The 22264-nt window shown below is 42.6% G+C and overlaps 1 protein-coding gene across 1 annotated transcript; it reads left to right on the top strand.

Moving 5' to 3' along the window:
- The first annotated feature begins 6407 nt into the window (after positions 1–6407).
- LOC109506878 (zonadhesin) lies at positions 6408–21803 on the top strand. The gene is made up of 29 exons (XM_019855890.1): positions 6408–6664; positions 6782–6834; positions 6943–7017; positions 7660–7877; positions 7956–8037; positions 8364–8761; positions 9325–9889; positions 10006–10202; positions 10949–11338; positions 11903–12195; positions 12271–12539; positions 12688–12765; positions 12958–13095; positions 13181–13437; positions 13530–13614; positions 13708–13761; positions 14422–14556; positions 14635–14891; positions 15004–15088; positions 15884–16015; positions 16116–16253; positions 16816–17072; positions 18800–18884; positions 18960–19790; positions 20037–20248; positions 20330–20483; positions 20573–20886; positions 20979–21108; positions 21459–21803. Exons 1-29 carry the CDS (start codon positions 6588–6590, stop codon positions 21599–21601), a joined length of 6102 nt encoding a protein of 2033 aa, XP_019711449.1. The 5' UTR covers positions 6408–6587; the 3' UTR covers positions 21602–21803.
- The last annotated feature ends 461 nt before the right edge of the window (positions 21804–22264 follow it).

Here is a 22264-nt window from a genome sequence, read left to right as displayed (position 1 = left end):
GAACTGAAGACGACAGGGAGAGTAAGCGAGCTTGCGCACAGGCGGCGTGTTGACAACTGAAAAAAGTGACGTCATTGATGAATGACGCTAGCGTGGACTAGAAAAATTGTTGTTCAACCGCGACCTGACGATACTACTCTGTATGCCAGTGACGGCGTCTTTTTGGCGCGCATTCAAAATGTTTTCGATCCACCATGGAAAGGTTTCGTGATGCAGTCACTGACAAAGCAGCTATTAATTCCCTTAAAAAGACTTTGAACAAACATCAAGACTAAGCCTCCCCCTGGCATCAAATCTTCCCCAGTTGAGCCCTGACACTTATCCTCGAAGAATGGCTCCTACAATACAACCGACATGTTTATGCAAATATGTCAGCAAATTTATTTCCAGTCATACTGGGATCTCCGTCTCCAGTGTAGCGTCTACGCCAGGTGTCAAACTGTCCTTGGACAGGCGACGAGGACAAACAAGGCGGACCGTTGTCACCATATGTCCCTCCGCAGTATCGAGGATCTCCATCCATTCGCTGTCATTTTCATATGCAGACAACAACAGCAGGCACACAGAATGCCAATGTTTTGTTTTTTTTTAAATATGCGTTTGCTAACTTTGCCCAAACTTAGAAAGCATCCAGCTTGCCTCTGACCTTGACACTCTACGCCTGTCGACATTGTCTAATCATCCTTTCGCCGCGGAGCGGCTTCTCACGTTCTCCCTATTGATTTTGGTCATTTTGTACCTGAACATTGTAATTAATCTGATTATGACAGTGTATGGGTCCAGTTCATTAGGCTGGCCCAGCTGTAACGGAGGCAGATGCCCACCGGGCCATAAGGATTCATCACGGAGCCACTGAGGCCTGAAGAACACATCACACAGGACAACGTGACGCACAAAGAGGCACACAAACACGCAGAAAAAAAGAATCGCGTCATTCCCAAATTTTGACAACGTGACAAAATTGTATAAACAAGACGCACAAAGAGGCACACAAACACGCAGAAAAAAAAGAATCGCGTCATTCCCAAATTTTGACAATGTGACAAAACTGTATAAACAGTCCCAACAACGCGTATCATTTTTGCTTCAGATTTTGGAAAGGCCCCAGAAATGTCATACTTACGCTGCTTCCATTCAATGGTTTTTCTTTGTTATTTTTATCTGCCTCGGTAAGAGATTTCTGTACTTTTTCTACAAGTTGTTAAGAAACACTTTTTTTTTTTTTTCTGCTTGTATCCAATATGGAGGGAGCCTATAATTTGAGCATGGTGGTCAAATGATGAGCCCGGTTTAAATCAATAGAACAGCGCACTCTTGGAAAGGCTTGTTTCATTTGACATTTTAAAAGGACGCATGTTTTCCTGGTCGGACAATAGAATGGTAGCTGTTGTTCTTTTGTAGTGCGCAAATTGTTTATCGACTTGGAAACGTGTGAGGGGTCATTTGATGTCAGTGTTCCAAGTCCTCCAGAGACGTCAGCGGGCTCCCTGTTCCCGTGTGTCAATACAAGATTCAGTCAAGAAAGGCGGGCTTATCAGTACTTGATCAAGTTGTTCAATGTTAGGCGAGCATTCAAAAAGCCAATGTAACCGCCGCGGTGTTTTGTTTTTTTGTATCTGAGCAGTGCTTCTCATCTATATGCATTTGAAAATTAAACTATATTATTGGTTCTTGGTTCCAATAAAAAAAATAAATAAAACAGGAAGCTAAATTTGTACTTAATTCGCGATCGCAGTGTAAAAACCATTATTACAGTAAATATATGGATGCAAAACTATTGTACGCTATTAAAAAAAACAAAAAAAAAAAACATTAAATACGGTGTTGACTGAGCGTGCCTTGTTAAGCCACGAAAGAAGGAAATGTTCTTCTTCCTGTCAGGGCACCTTGGGCAAATTCATTGTTATTCGAATATATGCAGATCAGTTAGTAATTAAAATACCAAAGGGTTCGTTTTCCATTTCTCTAATTGTGTATGCGTGTGAGCTTTGATTGGTCTCACATGCTCCACTGCAATTTAGCCAGGCAACCTCTTTGCTTTGCTTCAAGCACCTCAAATTCTCTTGCCTTTGCTTTTTTTATTTTTTTCCTGACTCTCCCCCCTCCCCCCCACCATTTGTCACTCTCTCTCAGAGTAGTAACTAATGTAAAACAGCGTAGATGTGATTTCTATACATCGGCTGGAGACCAGCACCTCATCACAAACTGGTCTCGGCTGGGTTGTGTGAGCGAATCAAATCCTGGATGGCATGACTGAAACGAATTCAGCTGGCCACGGGATACCGAGCCTCGCATCGCGGGCCTCGCCGTAAGTTCGGCTGGATGATTTGGATTCATTTTGGCCCGAAAGGACACTGAGAGCAATGGCTGACTGCTGTGGTGTGTGAAACAAAATCTAAAATATGAACTCAAGCCAATGAGGCGTGTGCTTTTCGTCCACGGAGGCCTGCTCAGATATTACATCACCTTCTCTACCTGCAATATTAATTAAGAGACTTCTTTCCTGTGGAAGGTCAAGTAACATTTTGGGGTTTTGGTTTGTCAGTGTCTCTCTGGACTCAGAGCTGATGATGTCATCACCTCCACCGTCTCCGCACGGTGGTCGTGGAAAAATGTTTTTTTTTAAGTACGATGTTAGCATGAGATCTCGACTCAAGATTTTGAGGGTACCAATTTTTCAAATCTTTTATTCAGCCAAGGTACATACAGTACTGCAGATGTAACATGTTTGAAAAAAATCATTTAAAATTGTTTACGCGAAACAATGTCAATTATATGTCGGAAGGTTACGGAATTTATTCATCACCTTCAGACTAACACCAATTAAAAGTTAAATGGAGAGCATGTCTGAAGGTTAAAGCGATTCCTTTGCTCTTCGCCCCCCTTGGTAAATCACACAATTACACCAGACAGTTGGGAAGTCTGTGTCATATGCACCTTCTTTTTCCTTGACCACCTGCATCCTTCCATCTCTTTGCGAACACGGGATATCTTCACACTCGCGAGATGGAGAGAGGTGGAAAAGAAAAACAATTAGTGGCGCTGATGGAAGCCGTACGAGGTAATGAAATGGCGTATGTCATTGTAGCGTGTAATGGAGAGCAGTTTGAAGTTAATTGAGGGGAGATAGGACACTGGGCCACAGTCTGCCCGCGTATTGTAACGGCGCATGGAGCTTATCAGTGAGAAAATCACTGGACCCGATTCCTTATCAGACTGCAAATGACAATTATCTTGGTTTAACAGAGTAGATGGCCAGATCAGTTATTATCGTAATTAAATTCATATTCTTTTCATCCGTGGGCCGTGAATGGCCTCCATTCAAAGAGGATGGCTACAGAAAATCCATGCTCAAAAAAAATAAATAAATAAAATACTCTCTCTTCTATTAGTTGTGTTTTTCAGAATCAAAATAATTATTTTTTTTGTCCAATTCATTCCATTTGAATTGGATTTCCATCAGTGGCCGAAACTATTGTGGCTTGAAAAATAAGCTGCAAGTGACAGACGGTAAATGCTCGGAGGTTGAGGACCTTTTCAGAAGGAAACAGAGTGCCATCTTCTGGTGAAAAGGGGGATTGAAGCTTTTCAGGTCACACTCCGAACGTCAAAATGCCGTCGTGTGGCAGCAATAAATCATCCTTCAACCCTTTTTGACAACGTACTCAAATTCAGAGGGAAGGACCCGAGTTTATTTTGGAGTTGTAAAACATGTTTTTTTGAAAAAAAAATGAACAGTGACATGGAAAACATGTCCTCATTAAAAAGAAAGAAAGATGAAGGCCAAAACAGGTTGCGTGTAATGTTCTCTCCACTTCAGACTAACAAAGACCAATTAACCAATGCCTGCTGACAGTATTGCTCAACTCGAAACAACCGTGACAAATTGGAAAGAATGAGGGAAAAAAAGTCATTTTTTAACATTTATTTTGAAGGTTTTAGCATGATGGACAAAGCTTTTTTCTTCTCTCTTGTTTTGGTTCATTTATGTATTCACATATTCTGACTAAGGAGGACAAGTCTGTTTTCTTACTTTGGTTCACTTTTTTATTTTTTTTTTATTAACAGAGACAACACTTAGTTTAATTTGACCTGTTTTATCTTTATTTTTTTCAGTTCCGTTTCTTTTTTTCGATTTTGAACCAGTTGAGTAATAAATGATAACAGTAATAATGATCATAAATGCAGGCTTCGAAATCCTAAATAATGAAGCCACTGTCTCCGCTCTCGAATACCTCATATACATAAACACACACACACACACACAAGGGCCAGTTCACTTCCCGCTGTTATCTATCAAATGTGACCTTGACCCGCCACTCAGGCTGAGGATATCACTGGGTTGGGATCGAGCTTAGACAGAGGAAAACGAAAAGAGAAACTTCCTGTCAATCGTTAGAGGTGGTTCCATCGGGTATGAAGATTAGTCTACTTTCTGCCACAAAATTGTAGGGTACAGGAGACACCATCTGTACCCCAGAATGCCCAGCTTGCCACAGAGAGATGAAGTAAATTCCAACCAAGTGTATCGAGGCTGTCTATGGCTGTAATCTATCTTACTCACTTTACTCTGTTTTTCGAGCTTAGACAGAGGAAAACGAAAAGAGAAACTTTCAGTTCCATCATCTGGATTTTCATTCAGATCCAGCGGTAAATATCTGGAGACAAAAGTCGAAATGTTGATTTTTTTTTTTAACCCCCATCTTTGAATGTCAAACCCAAACCTTTCCATCACAAAAACAAAATGAATTTGCTTCAGTGTTCCAATACTTTTGAAGGAAGGTGCAGAAGGAACCGGGCACAAGATGTCCTTAAATTGGCTGACACATTCAATCTCAAGTACTTCTTTCTATAGTTTTTTTCTTTTTTCTTTTTTTTCAGGAATTAGGCTAAAAAAAAAGGTCTAAAAATGTCTGACACTTACGTGAGGGCGTTTCTGCTCAACAAGGGGTCAATGCAGTTGTCACTTTGGCTTGATACTGGCCTTTACTTTGCAGCCTCTCCCGCCTTCAGTGGGCGAGGTTGATAACAAATGGCCCTTTTGTATTTGCTCGAGACATTCCGGATGTGTGCGAACAGCTGCAGGTTTATGGATTTAGTGGGACGTCATTAAGTGCAGCAATCGATTACTGTATCTACTGTCGAGTCATTATTGGGAGGGCTACATTGTGGTATATGAATGTCAGATTCAGAAAAATGTATTCATCCTCCCCGGTAGTCCCCAATCCTAATGGAACTTTTATACGTGCTATCTATTGAATGATTGACACTTGGAGCCTTATCATCAGACAGGCAAACCCTTTCCAGTAACCCAACAGTACATAACACTGTACTAGTGTGACTGTACAATCTCACAATTTTGCTTGAGTAATGCTGCGCGGTACAGTACGTGCAATGCAGAGCAAATGAATAACCGAGTGTGACCGAACATTAACCAAGTCAAGAAAACGTATTTGAATTCCCTGTGCAATAGCTCAAGCGCACGATGGTAAATCTGCGTTATCTGTCGATAAATCAGCCGGCTGTCTCATTAGATAACAGTCGATAGGTTGCATCACCATCCCAAATGGTCCTTATGTGCTGTGAAAATATTTAAGATAGTGCAGTTAATCATACTGTAGATGTATAGCAGCGATAGCTGCTGTGCAGCTGCTTCACTTCTCTTCAAATGGACAGTTCCGATGTTTGTTTTTGGCTTGCTCTCCCCGTTGACATACTGGCTGGAGTTCTGGAATGTAAAAGGTGGATGTTTCGCTTATCTCTCTTCCCACCCGCGGTTGCACGATGGCGTGTTCAGCGAGATGCATTAAATTTGGTCGGCCGTATAGCACACGTGGTTGTTGTTGTTGTTATCCGGACAAGAGCACAAAGCTGCTTTGTGGATTTAAATTCAGGCTCAATTTATTGTCTCGTGTTTTGATAGGGTTGATGATGGACTTGATGATTTGTTCATATTTGACCTGAAAAACATCTCAATTCATGAAAACTAAAGAACAATTGGCAGATGCACAAAATAGCGCCAATTTATTCTCAATGAATTTGATAAGGCTCGCAAACTTTCATGAAAGAAGCACCGCAAAAAAAAAAAAAAAAAGATCAAATAAAGCAGTGGTACTATTTTTTTTAATCCAGAGATATCCATGAACTATTAATCCATTAGATGATCTTCTTTCCAAAATGTTTTGCCACCTATTTTCAAGCATTTCTTCACCTCTGTGTTTTTTATGGCCTAGCAACACGCAAACACCAACCTTATCTATTGCCATTTCCTGTAACTGTGTCGCAGCTGTCGTCAGTGGAAGACCGTTTTGCTCTGCGGCAGGACCCAGTCCTTTGTCTTCAACCTGTTCTCCCCACCCACCGCCGCGGTTACCTGGTTCAAGCGGTGGGCTATAAAAACCTGACGCCCTCCGCGCTCTCCGCAGTGTGACACAAGGGAGCATCCCCGTTCTGTCCCGGCAGTGGGAAAAGGTCACATTTATTCATCTGTGTTCCCTCAAAAAACAAGTCAGTCCTCATCATCTCTTTCGGAAGATCGTCAAGGTGAGAGTATTAGCGACGGAAGAGCTGGCGTGAAGGGATCAGCCATGCTTGGAGGCTTCCCCACAGATTTGTTGGTCACAGTGACGCTTATCTTTCTAACTCGGAGTGGAACTCATTGCAGGTAATAAATTCAACGTCGCGCTCTTCCACTTAAGCTAGCGTGTTTTTTTTTTTTTTTTTTTTTTGGGCAAAAGATAATTTGTAATAAAGGCTGTAATATATTTGCAATTTTTATTAGGGTAGAAAATGACATGTCATCCATTAAATTACCCAACTGGAGAAGAGATTCAGGTATGAGGTCATTGCTTTGATTTTTCAAAACTTCATAACCATGATTTAAAAAAAATAAATAAAAAGATATGGGGCAATGCATTTATTCCGTTTTCTACTCTTTGACAGAATACGTCACACAGTGTTCATTTAGCAAAAGTGCCGATGCGGTGTGCAACTGGGCAACGAGACACTACGGATCAGGTAAGAAAGATAACATCACTATAGGGACTACTGTCACTCAAGATCATTTTGACATCAGGATTAGTTCTTCCTAATCGCTGGTAACCGTGCGCAAAAACGTTTAACTGTTGAGATTCATTTGCACGACCATTCCTAAACTTAATCCTGCATCACCCTTCAGGAATATGTTGTCGGCTGTCAGTCCACAGCTCCATTAGCCTCGGACTAGTTTATGTGAAGCAAACTTTCGTCATGCTGTCTTTGGGACACTGGAGAAAGAGAGTCCACATAGAAAACTGAAAAAAAAAAAGTTGTAGTCAATGACTATTACATGACTGCAGATGTGCTTCTTGTTTTATTGAAACACCACGCTGTCTTTGGGACACTGGAGAAAGAGAGTCCACATTGAAAACTGAAAAAAAAAAGTTGTAGTCAATGAATATGACATGACAGCAGATGTGCTTCTTGTTTTATTGAAACACCAGCCAGCTCGGGATGGTTTGCCTTTATTATGTCATCAACCTGATGATAGAAAACAAAAGTTCTTCTCTAAATTGCAGAGGCATTTTTGCACATTTATTGTCAGCGGGATATTTTTATTGGATTATTTTTAATGAGTCATAAAAGCACGTGTGGATCATCTTACTTACTTTTCAGCTGCAGATACGACAACGCTGGATACGATAGAAAGCGATGCGCTGGATCAAGGCAAAGCCTGTCTTGAGTTCTGGTACTTGGCCCCACCTAATGCTTTGAAACTTCGAGCTTTGCTCATAAGCACCACTGGAACCGTCGCGGAAATCTGGACGGCGCCCGACCTGTCACGAGATTCTTGGCGACAGGTTTTTGTGCCATTAAACATCATTGAGTCCGGGACGAAGGTAAGAAGAAGAGTTTCAAACAATGTTCATTGTTTGGTAATATATGCAAGACAATGTCAACAATCGTCTTTTAACTAGGTTGTCCTTGAAGCAGTCCGAACTGTGTCCTTGGAGAATCGGGTCACATTTAACAGCATTGGAGTAAGGAGAGGCTCTTGTGGTGAGTCAATAATAAACTAGCTTTGGTCCCACTAATCAATACTATAGCGTGCAGGTAAACACTGATGGACATGACAGGTTATACGTGACAGACCTGGTCCTTTGTTAACATTTGTCACTTACCGGTCAGTATTACTGAAACCAAACATCCATTTTGCTTCAGTACGTTAACAAATGTCTGTTTCAGTCATTTCAAGAATTATCGCTAACAAATTTTCATTCAAAATGCGTTTCAGACCATAAAAATGCCTCAACGTTAACACGTCGTCGTCTTCTTGGGAGCTGGTGTATTCAAAGTGATCATTTATTGGGTCTCATCTCCCACAGGACCCCAGTGTGATCCAAACCAGGAGATATGGACGGACCGGTCCACTCGCTGCGTCTGTTCAGACAGGCAGCTTTACTGCGCTCCCTCTCCATGTCCTAAGGGTCAAAGCTGCAATCCTCAAATACGAAGCCCCAGGGAGGTGTCCAACACCGGGATGTGTACTATACATAGCAACACAGACTGCAGCACCTTTGATGGAGTGTTATTCCGCTTCATGGCCCCCTGCAACTACATACTGGCCAAGACCTGCTCTTCCTCTGAGGCTTTGTCCACCTTCAGCGTGGAAGTGCTCAGTGACCATGATGGGAATTCATCGCTTCCAGCTGTGCAGCGGGTCATCGTGACTGTGGGGAATGACAGAGTGTCTCTTCTGAAACGGCAGACGCACAGAGTTGTGGTGAGTTGCCGTGGTAAGACCAAAATAACTGATTTATAGAATCAGTGCTGTGATACCAAAAAACAAGTCAAGGTATGACTAAATACAAATGAAACGAATTCGCCAGGAGATAATACAGTGGTATGGCCATACAGCTCACTAAGCAAAAGCGTCAGAGTTCAAAGAGCGCCAGGTTAGCAAATACCATGAATTTGAATGACTTTCCTTCAAGCAGAACCCGAACACGTTTGAATTATTTTGTGAGCAGAAAACCACTGGTTGCAATGGAAGGAGAATTTAATTTATGGTTCAGATAAAGTGTGCGTAACTATGGAGCTGCGTTGATTGATTTAGTTAAGACACAGGTTTCTCAATAATGATGCAATGGTATTGTGTCCTATATGACTCAACATTTTTCATTCATGACTTCTCATTTTTTGGAGATTTAAAAAAAAAAAAAAAAAGGAAACAATTAACATACAAATTGAGCAGGGTGTCAACAACTAATTTGAATTCAGCTGCCATATTACTTTGAGTATCATGACTGACGAGAAATAAACATCGAAATGATTTTGTCCTTTTAGGTCAACGGGATCTGGAGGAATCTTCCACTCAGCTTCAGGAGTAAGACTATTAAAATCAAGAGTAACCAGGCAGCGGTTGTACTTGAAACCCGCTTCGGCCTGTCCGTGTCATATGACAATGCGGGCGATGTACATATATCGCTGCCAAGCGTTTACTCTGAGAAAGTCTGCGGCTTATGTGGAAACTTTAACCATCTCCAAGAAGATGACTTGAGAAATCCTGACGGAGCACCTGCACACGATGCCACAGATTTGGCTAACAGTTGGCAGAGCGGGCAAACAAACTCCACCTGTGACACAATTCTAGTTCCTCATCAGTGTGACCCTGTGGAAGAGACCGAGTATGGCAATGAGCTAAACTGTGGAGCCCTCCTCTCCAGTAGTGGGCCGTTTGCAGCATGCCGATCCGTTCTGGGAGCCGAAAGCTACTTCAGGGGATGTTTGAACAAAATGTGCTCCGCTCACGGTGACCCTTCAGTGCTCTGTGAGACATTGGGGAAGTACGCCGACACCTGCGGGGATGCTGGAGTCGCTGTGCCTGCGTGGTGGAACTCGACAATCTGCCGTATGTTACTTCATTGCCTCAATCGCTCTCACATCTGTTGCAATAAACAGGATGAAATTGATGACAATCATAAAAAGATGACGGTTAAAGGTGTGGTATCTCTTTCTGTCCCACAGCTCCACAGTGTGGTGAGAACAGTCAACACAACTCGTGTGCAAAGGGATGTCCCGACGCGTGCTCCGGTGAGGACATCGTGGGATCTTGTGGAAGTTGTGAGGAAAGGTGCGAGTGCGACGAAGGCTTCAAACTCAGCGGGGGCAAATGTGTTCCAGTCGAGGAGTGTGGGTGTTGGCATAAAGGCAAACACTATGAAGTAAGACAAATGAATGAATCAAACCAGTCTACAGTGGTACCTCTACTCACGAACGTCTCTTCATACGAAATGTTCACGTTACGAAATGACTCAACACGAAAATATTGCTGCTTGTTACGAAATAAATTTCAACATACGAAAGGTCAAAATACAGTTTGGGCTGCTAATCGCAGCTCCGAGTTTCTTTGAACGCGACATACTTACAGCTGCTCTGCCATTGGCTATTACTGAGCATCATTCTGGCATCCCATTGGCTGAGAGGGACTTCTACAAAATGTGTCGATGTGTATAGATCGGTGGTTCTTAAACTTATTAGAGATACCGAACCCAACCAAGGTTCATTCACCGAACCCTTCATTAGTGAAAAATAATGATTTTTTTTTAATTCAAGACATAAAAAAGGCATTTATTAAAAACTGAAATTTTTTTTTAACACAATTAGTATAAGGTATACGTTGGTGCACAAAATGAACCAGCCAGTGATGGCCAAGCGGGCATGTCATAACGACCCGAACCCGTGAGACTGATTCACCGAACCCCAAGGGTTCAATCGAACCCAGGTTAAGAACCACTCATGGAGATAGATAGATAGATAGATAGATACTGTATGTGTTTATGCAGCGTCCTTGTCAAAAATTTTCTAGTTCAGAAATTTCTTCCAGAATCTATTAATTTCGTAAGTAGAGGTCCCACTGTACTTACCTACCATCACAGACAGCTCTTGATTCTCACAAATCTTTTTGCAGAGAGGCCAAACGATCTTGGAAGGAGAGTGTTTGCAGCTGTGCCAATGCATGGGTGGCAATAATATCCAGTGCACTAAAATGCAATGCGCCAGAAGTGAAGTTTGTAAAGTGGAGGACGGGGTGAAAGGATGCTTCCCGATCGAACCCGCCACCTGTAGCGTGTATGGCGATCCGCACTATGTCACATTTGACGGGATGGCGTATGACTTTCAAGGAGGATGCAGTTACACACTGGCTACCACATGTGGAGCGGGGAGCTCAGTCCATTTCACGGTGACCGGTCACAACATGCATCCTCCGCTTCATAACTTCACCTGGTCCAAGCTGGATGCTGTGACTCTGCAAATTGAGGATTTGCACCTCACGTTGAATCAGAGTGCCAAAGTCTATGTAAGTAAGAACCCCATCGGAGTAGTTTTGCCATTTTTTTTTTTCAGTGCTCAAAAGTGACCTTTTTAGATATAATGAAAATTTTATTTGGAGGAATATAGTCGCAGTGAAACACAACAAGAAATTCAAGACTAGTTGTTCAGTTGGTGCAAACCCAAAAGTCTTCCTCATCTGCATGATGAATGCCTGCTTGTAGGGCTGCTCGATTATGAAAAAATATGAATCACAATTATGAATCAAATCACGTTCATTCAAAGGATCACTTATGTTTGGCTACAAAACAAGAAAATGAATGGTTGTTTGTTTCTATATGTGCCTTGGGATAGGCTCCAGTTTTACACGCCTCTGAAAATGCTTAGCGGTGTCGAAATGGATGAATAAATGTCACAAAAATACATTTAGAAGAAAAAGAAGAAGGAAGTTGCTGCTAAACGCTTCGAGTAGACTCCCAGTTGACCCATTTGACTTCTCCTTAAACAGCAAGCGTCACAATACGGTGTAGGAAAATACAAATTGTGCAAGAGATCACAAAAGTATGTTTTTTTTCTCTCTTTGTCTCTTCAGGTCAATACAACTTATGTCAGACTGCCTTATTCCATTGCTGCCTCTTATGGGTCTGTCTGGATTTACGAGAATAATAGCTATGTTGTCTTGGAGACAACCTTTGGACTAAGAATGGTGGTCGATGGGCAGAACAGATTGTTCTTGCAGGTGGATGACAGCTACAAATATCAACTGTGCGGCCTGTGCGGTACCTACTCCGAACAGCAGGATGATGACTTCATCAAGCCAAGCGGCCAAAATGCCACAGAACCGTTTGAGTTCGCCGATAGCTGGAGGGCCCCGCACAATAACGGGTGAGTTATTTTACTTTTGAACATAAAGCCAACAGCCTTGTAAGAGTAAATCGCCATTGATCCTCCTCTCCCAAGATGCGTTTCCCATCCAAATGATCCCCAACGCTGTGAAAATGAGGAAGAGGAGAATGAGGCTTACACCGAGTGTTTCGCTATCCTCGGGGCTCCTTTCAAGCCCTGCCATGAAACCATTCACCCAAGCGTCTACATCAATAGTTGTGTTCACGACTATTGTGCCGCAAGTCGCAACCAACACGCCTTGTGTGAATCAATTCAGTCCTATGCAGTTGCTTGCCGTGTGGCAGGAGTGGCGCTACCCGATTGGCCGACAGGTTCAGCCTGTGGTGAGTTACAGTATGTGCGGCTTGATCATGAGCACGGTGGGGCCTGGAAAGAATTTGATTCTGTGTTCTGTACAAAATGATGAGATCAGAGTTTACAACCATAGTGCATTACGATTGGAGTCAATTATTTATGTTTTGGCCTTTTCAGCCGAATCCCAAACGACAGAAAATCCTCCAATAACTTCGCCCTCTCCAACTCTTCCATCTCAAACACCAGAGCCTGCTTGTAAGACATTTCAGTTCTTCAGTCATATAGTCCAATTATTCATTTTGCAAGAAATATTTCTACATTTGCATCGTTGTGAGAACTATATTTTAATTCTATATAGAGCTGGATTAAGTTGAGTTTACTTAGGTATTGTAATATTCCCAGAGTAAAGTTGAATTCTCGTAGTTGCTAACATTTCTTTCCCCATAGCGTGTCCCCTGAACTGTGACTTTGAGAAAAATTTGTGTGGCTGGCAGCAACTCATACAGGACACCTTTGATTGGACGCGATATTCCGGTGCCACCCCAACAATCGGAAGCGGGCCAAATCACGACCACACCACTGGCGGTAAAACCCGTTTTCCGCATCAGGCATACCGGATGGTTTTTCATCAACTTTTCGTGACTGATTACCTCTGCGATTGTCCCTCTAGCGGGATTCTACATGTACATTGAGGGTGACAGTGCAACACAAGGAGACCCAGCTCGTCTGTTGAGCTCAGAGTGCCATTACAGTGGCCCGGTCTGCCTCCAATTCTGGTACCATATGTACGGCTCTGCCACGGCCATGACCCTTAATATGTACCTGCTCCAAGGAAATATAGCTACCAAGATATGGTCCATAAAAAACAACCATGGGCAAGAATGGCATCTAGGACAAGTCGATATCGATGTCTTCAGTCCTTTTCAGGTTAGCCTTGCACAATGTGTGGATTCTCTGTTGATTTGTATCCAAAGCTTTTTGGCCTTACTTTGGTTATTGTCTTATCCTGACCCTAACAGATCATTGTGGAGGGCATCAGAGGCTCCGATGCTCGATCAGATGTTGCAATCGATGACATTTCCATCCAGTTCGACTCTTGCTCAAGTAATCAATGATTCATACAAAAATGCATCTTGTGGTGTTACGGTTAAAACGCCAGTAGATCGAGTTTTCACAGTTATCTAACTCTTTCTTTAGGTAGTCTGGGAGGTGGACCTCCTTTAACTACAGAAGTACTTCCCTCCGACCCAGGTTAGTTCAAAGAAAGTTAAACTTTACACAGACGTGCTAGACTGTTTTACCTTTTTTAGACCATTTTTAGAATTTTGTTTGGAAGGGCGGACGTGTTTAACCCCCCAACATGCACGTGCATACTCACCATTGTAGTTCTCCCCATCTGCAGTAAAAAGCACTACTGGCGCTCAATAGCGATCTGTAATATCCAACCTGCCCATCTTGCACATGTATCACACATTCTGTCCTTTTCATCAACGCGAGATGTGAATTCACCAGGACAGAATGTTGACCGATCAACGCAAATTTGATCATTGCTCTCCATCGTAAATCCTTCACCAGCGACCGCTGCTGTCCTGCCTGCGTGAACAAATGCATGCATCAGTCACATGATGTCAGGAGCTCTATTGCTGGCGTATGTTGTGGAATTATTTCTTTTTGAAAGAGTGGGGGGGGGGGGGTGTCAGAGTAGGAGTATGCTTTAAACACTTTTTTTACACACTATGGAGACAATATAAGGAACATTGATAATAAAGTTTTGAATTTAGTATTGATAGGTTCATTACCAAAATGTGGTGGCAAGGCATGTTCAGGATGCTAAACTGGAATTAAATTTTGAGGATTTATTGAAGTAGCCCATTTTCACAACGTTGCGCTACTGTTACTTTTCTCTTGCAGTTTGTAGCCTGAATTGTAGCTTCGATCAGAATTTCTGCGCCTGGAAACAGATGATGACAGATGCTTTTGACTGGACATGGCAAAGTGGTTCTACGCCGACCCTAATGACGGGCCCCTCCTCTGACCACACTGGAGGTAAGATCTTGGATAAACCAAGCATACAACACAGAGATGAAGAACTTATTTGACAAAAGTTTAATTTCTCTTCTCTAGATGGTCACTACCTCTACATTGAGGCCAGTACCGTGTCACATGGCGATACAGCTCGTCTCATCAGTTCCGAATGTGCTGACTCCGGTTCCCATTGCCTGCAGTTCTGGTACCATATGTACGGCTCGGCCGATACTATGGGACTCCATCTATATTTACTGCAGGACAAAAAGGCTGATGCCATTTGGTGGAAAAGGAATGATCAAGGAAATATGTGGCACTTGGCTCAGGTGGACCTGACAGTTGCAGGAGCTTTCCAGGTCAGTCATCTCCATGACATAATTTCAGCCAGTAGTTCTATAGTCATAGAATATCAGCAGTTCCAGACATTTTAAATCCCCCAAAAATAACCCGTTGTTTTTCCTTTCTAAGATCATCATAGAGGGGCGCAGGGGCTCCAATAAAGAATCTGATGTTGCAATCGATGATGTAACACTTTACCATGGACAATGTTCAGGTGTGAAAAATATATCAATATGTACACACACATACACACCGTGCCAGTATTATACAGGGTGTTCCAAAAGTCTTGGGCACATTTTGACATGTTGTAATCTCAGTTTTTACATGGAATGTTCAAAGATGTTCAATGTGAGCACCATTGGTCACACGACATACATCACATTCTTGCCAAACGCGTCCCAGCATTGCATTGTCAATGGTTGCAACAGCATCTGTTATTCGTGCCTTCAGCTTAAAGCCAAAGCACCCGTCCGTTATGAATTTACCATGCCATCTCACAATGGACTTCCTCTCTGGTGGCTCCTTTGCGAATTTTCTGCGAAATACACGTTGAACAACAGTCCATGATTCAGTTTTTGCAAATTCAAGCACACAAAACGCCTTTCCTGGTTGAGTGAACGCTATTAATGGGTCTGAAAAGAAATTAAAAAAATCAATAGCCTCATGAAAAACTTAATGTCATGAGCTTTAAAATGGCACGACTTTTATCTTAGTACCTACTTGTCCTTGAGTGTCTTGAAAGGCGCTTATAAATGAAATGTATTATTATTATTATTATTATTATTATTATTAATGAGACATGGGGAGTTCAAATGTGCCCACGATTTTGGAACACTCTGAATAATACAAATAGGTCAACTTGGTCAGCAATTATAACTCATTGTAATTATATGTTGAGAGCTAAGAGGTGGCATGACAACATACCCTCCCAAACCTGAGGGAAATGTCACCGCCCTTCCAAGTGTCACACCTGCTTTAGTGACTGAGCTTTCTGCGGTGAATGTTACAGATCAATTCCCTGTTACATCTTGGCCCCCTGTGGCAAATGCCACAGAACATCCTGTCATTAAAGCAACGACTCATTTGATTATTGATGATGTTGTTAGTGGAGCTGCACAGAACAACAGACCACCACAGCCAGGTACAGTGATTGGTCTGTCATTTTCCATGGAGTTTGTTTTTTTTTTCTAAACTGGTTTCTGGATTCATTGCCAATCACGTAATCATTTATGACTTTCCAGAATGCCAACTCAACTGTAATTTTGACAAAGACCTATGCCAATGGGAGCAGCTGGTTACTGATGCATTTGACTGGACACGCCAAAGTGGCTCAACCCCTACCCTCCTGACAGGGCCCTCTTCAGATCACACCACAGAATGTAATTCAACCATCTGAGTAATGATGCACATTTTGTTAGAAAGTTATTGAAAATAATTACACAAAATGTCAGATGGATTCGAACGTCAGGCACACCCTTTGGTACCAACTCCCTTGTACTCCAAGGGTGTTTTTTTTTTTAAATATATATATATTTTGAGCTGTTCTCAATTGGCCAAGAACAAAAATGGTTTATCTTTTACATAAACTACATACAGTCGAAACTTGTTTCAACGTACCCCATTTACAATGTTTTCACCGCTATAACGTTCACATTTCAAAGTCCCGATTTCAGGTAATTAATTTTCCATTTGCCGATTTTGCTTACAACGGACGCCTTTCTAACGTATACTTTATAATGACAACCAGATTTTTCCCACAAAATAGTGAAAAGGCCTTCGTGACGACAAAACATGGGAAGCTAACTGCTGTCCCACCTGTCGTAAGATTTCATAATTTATACATAAGAGCAGCATGGCAGTTTGAAGATAAACTGTAACAGCGTATTTCTCATTGATGATCTGACTGACGAATGCACTAATAAAACTCTTGTCATCATCCAGATGGCCACTATCTTTACATTGAAGCCGACAGCGCATCACATGGAGACACAGCTCGTCTCATCAGTTCAGAGTGCTCTGCTTCCGGTCCTCAATGTCTGCAATTCTGGTACCATATGTCCGGCTCGGCCGACACTATGGGCCTCCATCTATATTTACTGCAGGACAAAAAAGCGGATCCTGTTTGGTGGAAGAGGAATGATCAAGGAAATATGTGGCACTTGGCTGAGGTGGATTTGACTGTGAAAGGAGCTTTCCAGGTAAACTTCGACCACCAAACATTGTTTGCCATTGATGTCGCAATACGGATTAGCAGCCTACGATTTAGCAAATAAGAAAAAAAAAACGTGTTTTCCCTTCTAGATCATTATTGAGGGGCGCAGAGGCTCCAATGAAAGATCAGATGTCGCCATAGACGATGTGACACTGTACAGTGGCCATTGTTCAGGTCTGACACGGAGCTTCCAGCAGTGACCGTGACAGATCAACTCCCCGCTACGGCTCGGCCACCTGGAGCAAACGCCACAGGAGCTGCTGTCACTGAAGCAACAACAAATCGAATTATGAATGACAATTTTCCTGAAGATGCACAGAACAGAAGACCACCTCACTCAGGTACAGTGAGTGATGTGTAGCTTTCTTTGGACCTTGGAGTTTTGTCATGATTTTATTCTCTACTCATAATTCATTTCCTGTCAATAATGTCCCATGTCTGACTTTCCAGTGTGCCAACTCAACTGTAATTTTGAGAACGATCTATGCCAGTGGAAGCAGCTCGTCGCTGATGTCTTTGACTGGACAAGACAAAGTGGCTCAACCCAAACAGCCATGACGGGGCCCTCCTCAGATCACACCACAGGATGTAATTAACCTTCAGAGTCATTCGCAGTAAACTTTCTCATTCTTTTCATTAGGCCAGGATATTATTCATGATAATTACAGAAACCAATTACAAAAGTCGGGCACGCCTCTCAGTACAAAGTTCAACAATGGTGACGCGTTTCCTTTTGAGCGAGCAACATGTTACCAAGGACACAATTGTTTTTCTTTTACATATATTACATATCGAGTATTACATTTGTGTATCGTCGAAATAGCCTTTGGAAGATGCTACTCGTTTGACCAAAGCCTGAACTTTGTTGACAAAACAATAATATATTAAAAGTGTAGATTTTGAATGAAATGGAGCCATCACGAGTAACGAAACAACAATTGAGCATTAACACATGAGAGGAATTGAAATTGTACTTAACCTCATTCAGTTCCTGGTCCATGAATGCTTTCTAAAGTAAAAGCAGATGTTTGCAAATTTCATGACTCACAAAAGATCATCGGTCTGCTGTCATGAAGGATGACAGAAATCAGAATAATTACTGTTGAGAAGCTGAATGAAGTTTTAGAATTTGGAACATTTTAAGTTCAACGATGGCTCTACACGATTACAAAAATAGTTGTCGATGAGTTTGATAATCAATTAGTCGCACATTAGTGCACTCTGACACCGCTAAAAATTAAACTTGGGCCATCTGCTACAAGCTGTCATCACTTTAAATAAACAGCACAACAGATGGATTCTCTACGAAATCATATTCTTCGTTAATAATGTGAAGAGTTAACTAATGAGATGCTTGTGTCATAATCTAGATGGCCACTATCTTTACACTGAAGCCAACGGCGCGTCACTTGGAGATACAGCTCGGCTCATCAGCTCCGAATGTTCTGCCGCTGGTCCTCAGTGTCTGCACTTCTGGTACCATATGTACGGCTCGGCTGAAACGATGGGCCTCCATGTCTATTTGCTCCAAGACAAAAAGGCTCAAGCTATTAGTTGGACCAGGAATAATCAAGGGAATATGTGGCGTCTGGCCCAAGTTGACTTCACCACAACTGGATCTTTTCAGGTCGGGAAAATCGAACTCAATAGTTTCACGTGCATCTTTACCACCAAAGTGCTCAGAGGAGAATTAAAATGTGCTTTTCATATTAGATCATTTTTGAGGGTCGACGAGGTTCTAATGAGCAGTCAGATGTGGCCATAGATGACATTTCCCTTTTCAGTGGGCGCTGTTCAGGTAATCGTTTACTTCAACCGACCATCTGCTTCGGTTATAATCGGTGTTGCTGATAAAAAGTGACTCGTTTTGCAGACCTGACTGAACCTACCACCCCTGCATCCATGACAACTCCTTCAGTTACAACTGAAGGTTTTGAACCTCCGGCAGGAAACATATCAACGACACAACCACCAACATCTACAGTAAAAACCACCACAATTGAACCTCAGCCAACCGTCACAGCTCGCCCATCATCAACCGACCACCCAGTCGACGAAGGAACCGAAGATCCGGGACCCGAACCAACAACTGAAGAAGTGACGCCACCCATGACGTACCCTCAAACCACAACTAGACGCACACCTCTAACAACAGAAAGCTTCGATCCGACAACTGGATCACACCCGGAAACTCCAAACAAAACTCCACCAGTAACAGTCGATGAAGGAACCGAAGATCCAGGACCCGAACCAACAACTGAAGAAGTGACGCCACCCATGACGTACGCTGACACCACAACTAAACCCACACCTCTAACAACAGAAAGCTTCGATCCAACAATTGGATCACACCCCGAAACTCCAAACAAAACTCCACCAGTAACAGTCGAAGAAGGAACCGAAGATCCGGGACCCGAACCAACAACTGAAGAAGTGACGCCACCCATGACGTACCCTCACACCACAACTAGACGCACACCTCTAACAACAGAAAGCTTCGATCCGACAACTGGATCACACGCGGAAACTCCAAACAACACTCCACCAGGAACAGCTGGACCTCCATCAACCACGAGTTCTGAACCTCAGCCTCCAAACGCAACAACTGAACCACAGTCGACAATGACCCACAAACCACAACATCCAAATGCATCTCAACCGGCGACAACCGGTAGACCACAGCCCCCAACGACACCTGAATCGAGTGAGTGTGAACTCATTGAGAGACTCGGAACCTTGCAATAACCTACAGTCAATACCACCAACACAATACTTTTACATGTGCAACATATTACACTAAGACGCTCTGAACAACTTAACCCAATGCCAGCAAAAAATAATTACCGTACGACAAATTGCTGGCATGGCTCTTCAACGTATTACATATAAACTAAATACCGTGCTGCACTTGGATTACGTTTCCAATGTTCCGTCTCTTTCTCTCTGTCAGCAGCACCTCCCTGCCAACGGAATAGTCATTACAGCGCTTGTATCCCGGCCTGCGGTCCAACCTGCAGATTTTTGAACGGTCCACCGCATTGTAACGACAGCGGGGTTTGCGAGCCGGGGTGCGTGTGTGACGACGGCTATGTGCTGAAACGGGGAGTTTGTGTGCCGATCCGACAATGCGGATGCGTGGACAGAGACGGTAATAAGTACACGGTAGGTGACAATTCAGAATTTCACTGAATCAGTTGGCTTCATGTGCACGACTGTTACTTTGCTGGTTTGGCGTTGTTTCAGTTGGGACAAGTGTGGTACACCAAACACTGCCGTCACAAATGTAGATGTGAGAAGGAAGAGGACGGCGCGGAGATTGAGTGCGATGAAGAAGAGTGCGACGGAAATGATGTTTGCCTTCAAAATGAAGAAGGGCATTATTACTGCCAGAAAACGGGTAGGGGGAATATATTCGACGCATCAGAACTGGCCATACATTTTGTGTTTCTAAACAATTCAAAATATTGCATTTATGACACACAACAGGTTTTGATGAGTGCAGAATCAATGGAGACCCCGGGTACAGGACCTTTGATAACATGAAGCATGACTTTGAGGGAGAACACTCCTATGTGCTGGTCCGAACCAGAAACTTGCCCATTAATCTCCAGGATGTTTACATAGAGGGCATCAATACACCCGATGATGATGATGATGATGATGATGATGATGATCAAAGTCGTGAAGATGACGACGACGAGGATGAAAGTAACGATCATGAAGAACACCACAGATTGCAAAGTCTCAAGATCAAAGTGTACAATCACACTGTGGAATTCAAGAAGCTTCAGAAGTTGTTTGTGAGTTTCGAGGGCATTTAAAACGATGTATTTGATATTTTTGGATGATTTGTTATGAATGGTTCCAAAGCTGTGATTCTATTTCCTTGCAGGTGGATGGACGGAGAACTAAGACACCTGTTTCACCCTCGCTTGGTCTAAACATTAGGAAGCATTCGTCTCACATTTATCTCACGACCGACTTTGGTCTTTCCGTCAAGTTTGATGGACACAGTGACGCAGGTGATTATTTTGTTATTTTTATTCCCAAGTTGTACATGTCCCTGATCCAGTAAACTAACCAAAATCATCTTCATCTTTGCCTGGGAGATGACGAAAAGAAACCCAAAAAAATTAAACATGCTTCTGAAGCTTCACTTTGCACAACTGCTACCACATCGACACAGTCTTGTCGCCGCTGTTGTTTTCCTGAGAATTTGTAACCCCCCCCGGACACTTGAATTTGAAAGGTGCTGCGAGGAAGGATCTCAACAGTCATGATTACCCAGCATTGAATTTGAATGAAAATTATAAAATCTTATCATCTGTCAATATTTTTTCCCACCCTGAAATCAAATGCTGTATTCCCACAGAAATCACTCTACCACGAACATACAAAAGAAAAGTGGGAGGCCTGTGCGGAAACTTCGACGGGAGAATTTTGAATGACAGGATGAAACCGGACGGCACCGTGGCCAAGTCTGTTCAAGAGTTTGGGGAGAGCTGGAGAGTGTGACAAAGTAATGGATGAGAAAACTGCAGTCCGAAAAGCCTGTCGGGATATCGCTGACCCACAATGTTTACCCTCATCTAAGTTGTTATTTTCTTCAGACCGAGCTAAACCTGAAGAGTCAATAGCATGTATCAGTGTACACGGTTAACATCATGTTTGTTGGTACCATGCCTGAATTCATTAAACTCAACTCGCTATACCACAATGACGCATACTCCCACTTCTTTGGAAGGGAGACGCCTTCAAACATTGTTAAGATATTTTATTTTTGAATTGTTTTATTTATTTATCTATTTGTTTGTTTCACTGGGACAGCACACACTAATCAACACAAGAATAAACAGTGTCAATGGGCCGGACTTTGCATGAATGCCAATTTTCAGCCGTGGCCCCAACGCAGGTTTCTAAAAAAGCACAGTGAGACACATAAAACTTTAAGACTTTAATGACCAAATATGTAAGACGTCATGAAAGAAACAATAAAAACAGTTGCAGTACTCAATCACAAGACAAAAGACCAGGATGGACAAATCACTTGGCGATCATGACAGCTGGAAAACGTGCTGCGCTGGTGCTTTGTGAATAAACAGAATCCCTGATTTGAAAACCTGCGAGGTTGCCATCGCAAAGCAGAGTATGTTCTCTTCTGTTTCCAGGTAATTATAA

Source organism: Hippocampus comes, unplaced genomic scaffold (assembly GCF_001891065.2).
Source record: "Hippocampus comes isolate QL1 unplaced genomic scaffold, H_comes_QL1_v1.1 scaffold114, whole genome shotgun sequence".
NCBI lineage: Eukaryota > Metazoa > Chordata > Actinopteri > Syngnathiformes > Syngnathidae > Hippocampus > Hippocampus comes.
This window is presented reverse-complemented; position numbering and strand designations above follow the sequence as displayed.

Coding starts and splice junctions, on each gene's coding strand:
- LOC109506878 (XM_019855890.1), top strand. CDS start 6,588: ATGCTTGGAGGCTTCCCCACAGATTTGTTGGTCACAGTGACGCTTATC. Junction 12,196..12,270: donor AGGGCCCCGCACAATAACGG/GTGAGTTATTTT, acceptor TCCTCTCCCAAG/ATGCGTTTCCCATCCAAATG. Junction 16,016..16,115: donor CAACAGACCACCACAGCCAG/GTACAGTGATTG, acceptor ATGACTTTCCAG/AATGCCAACTCAACTGTAAT.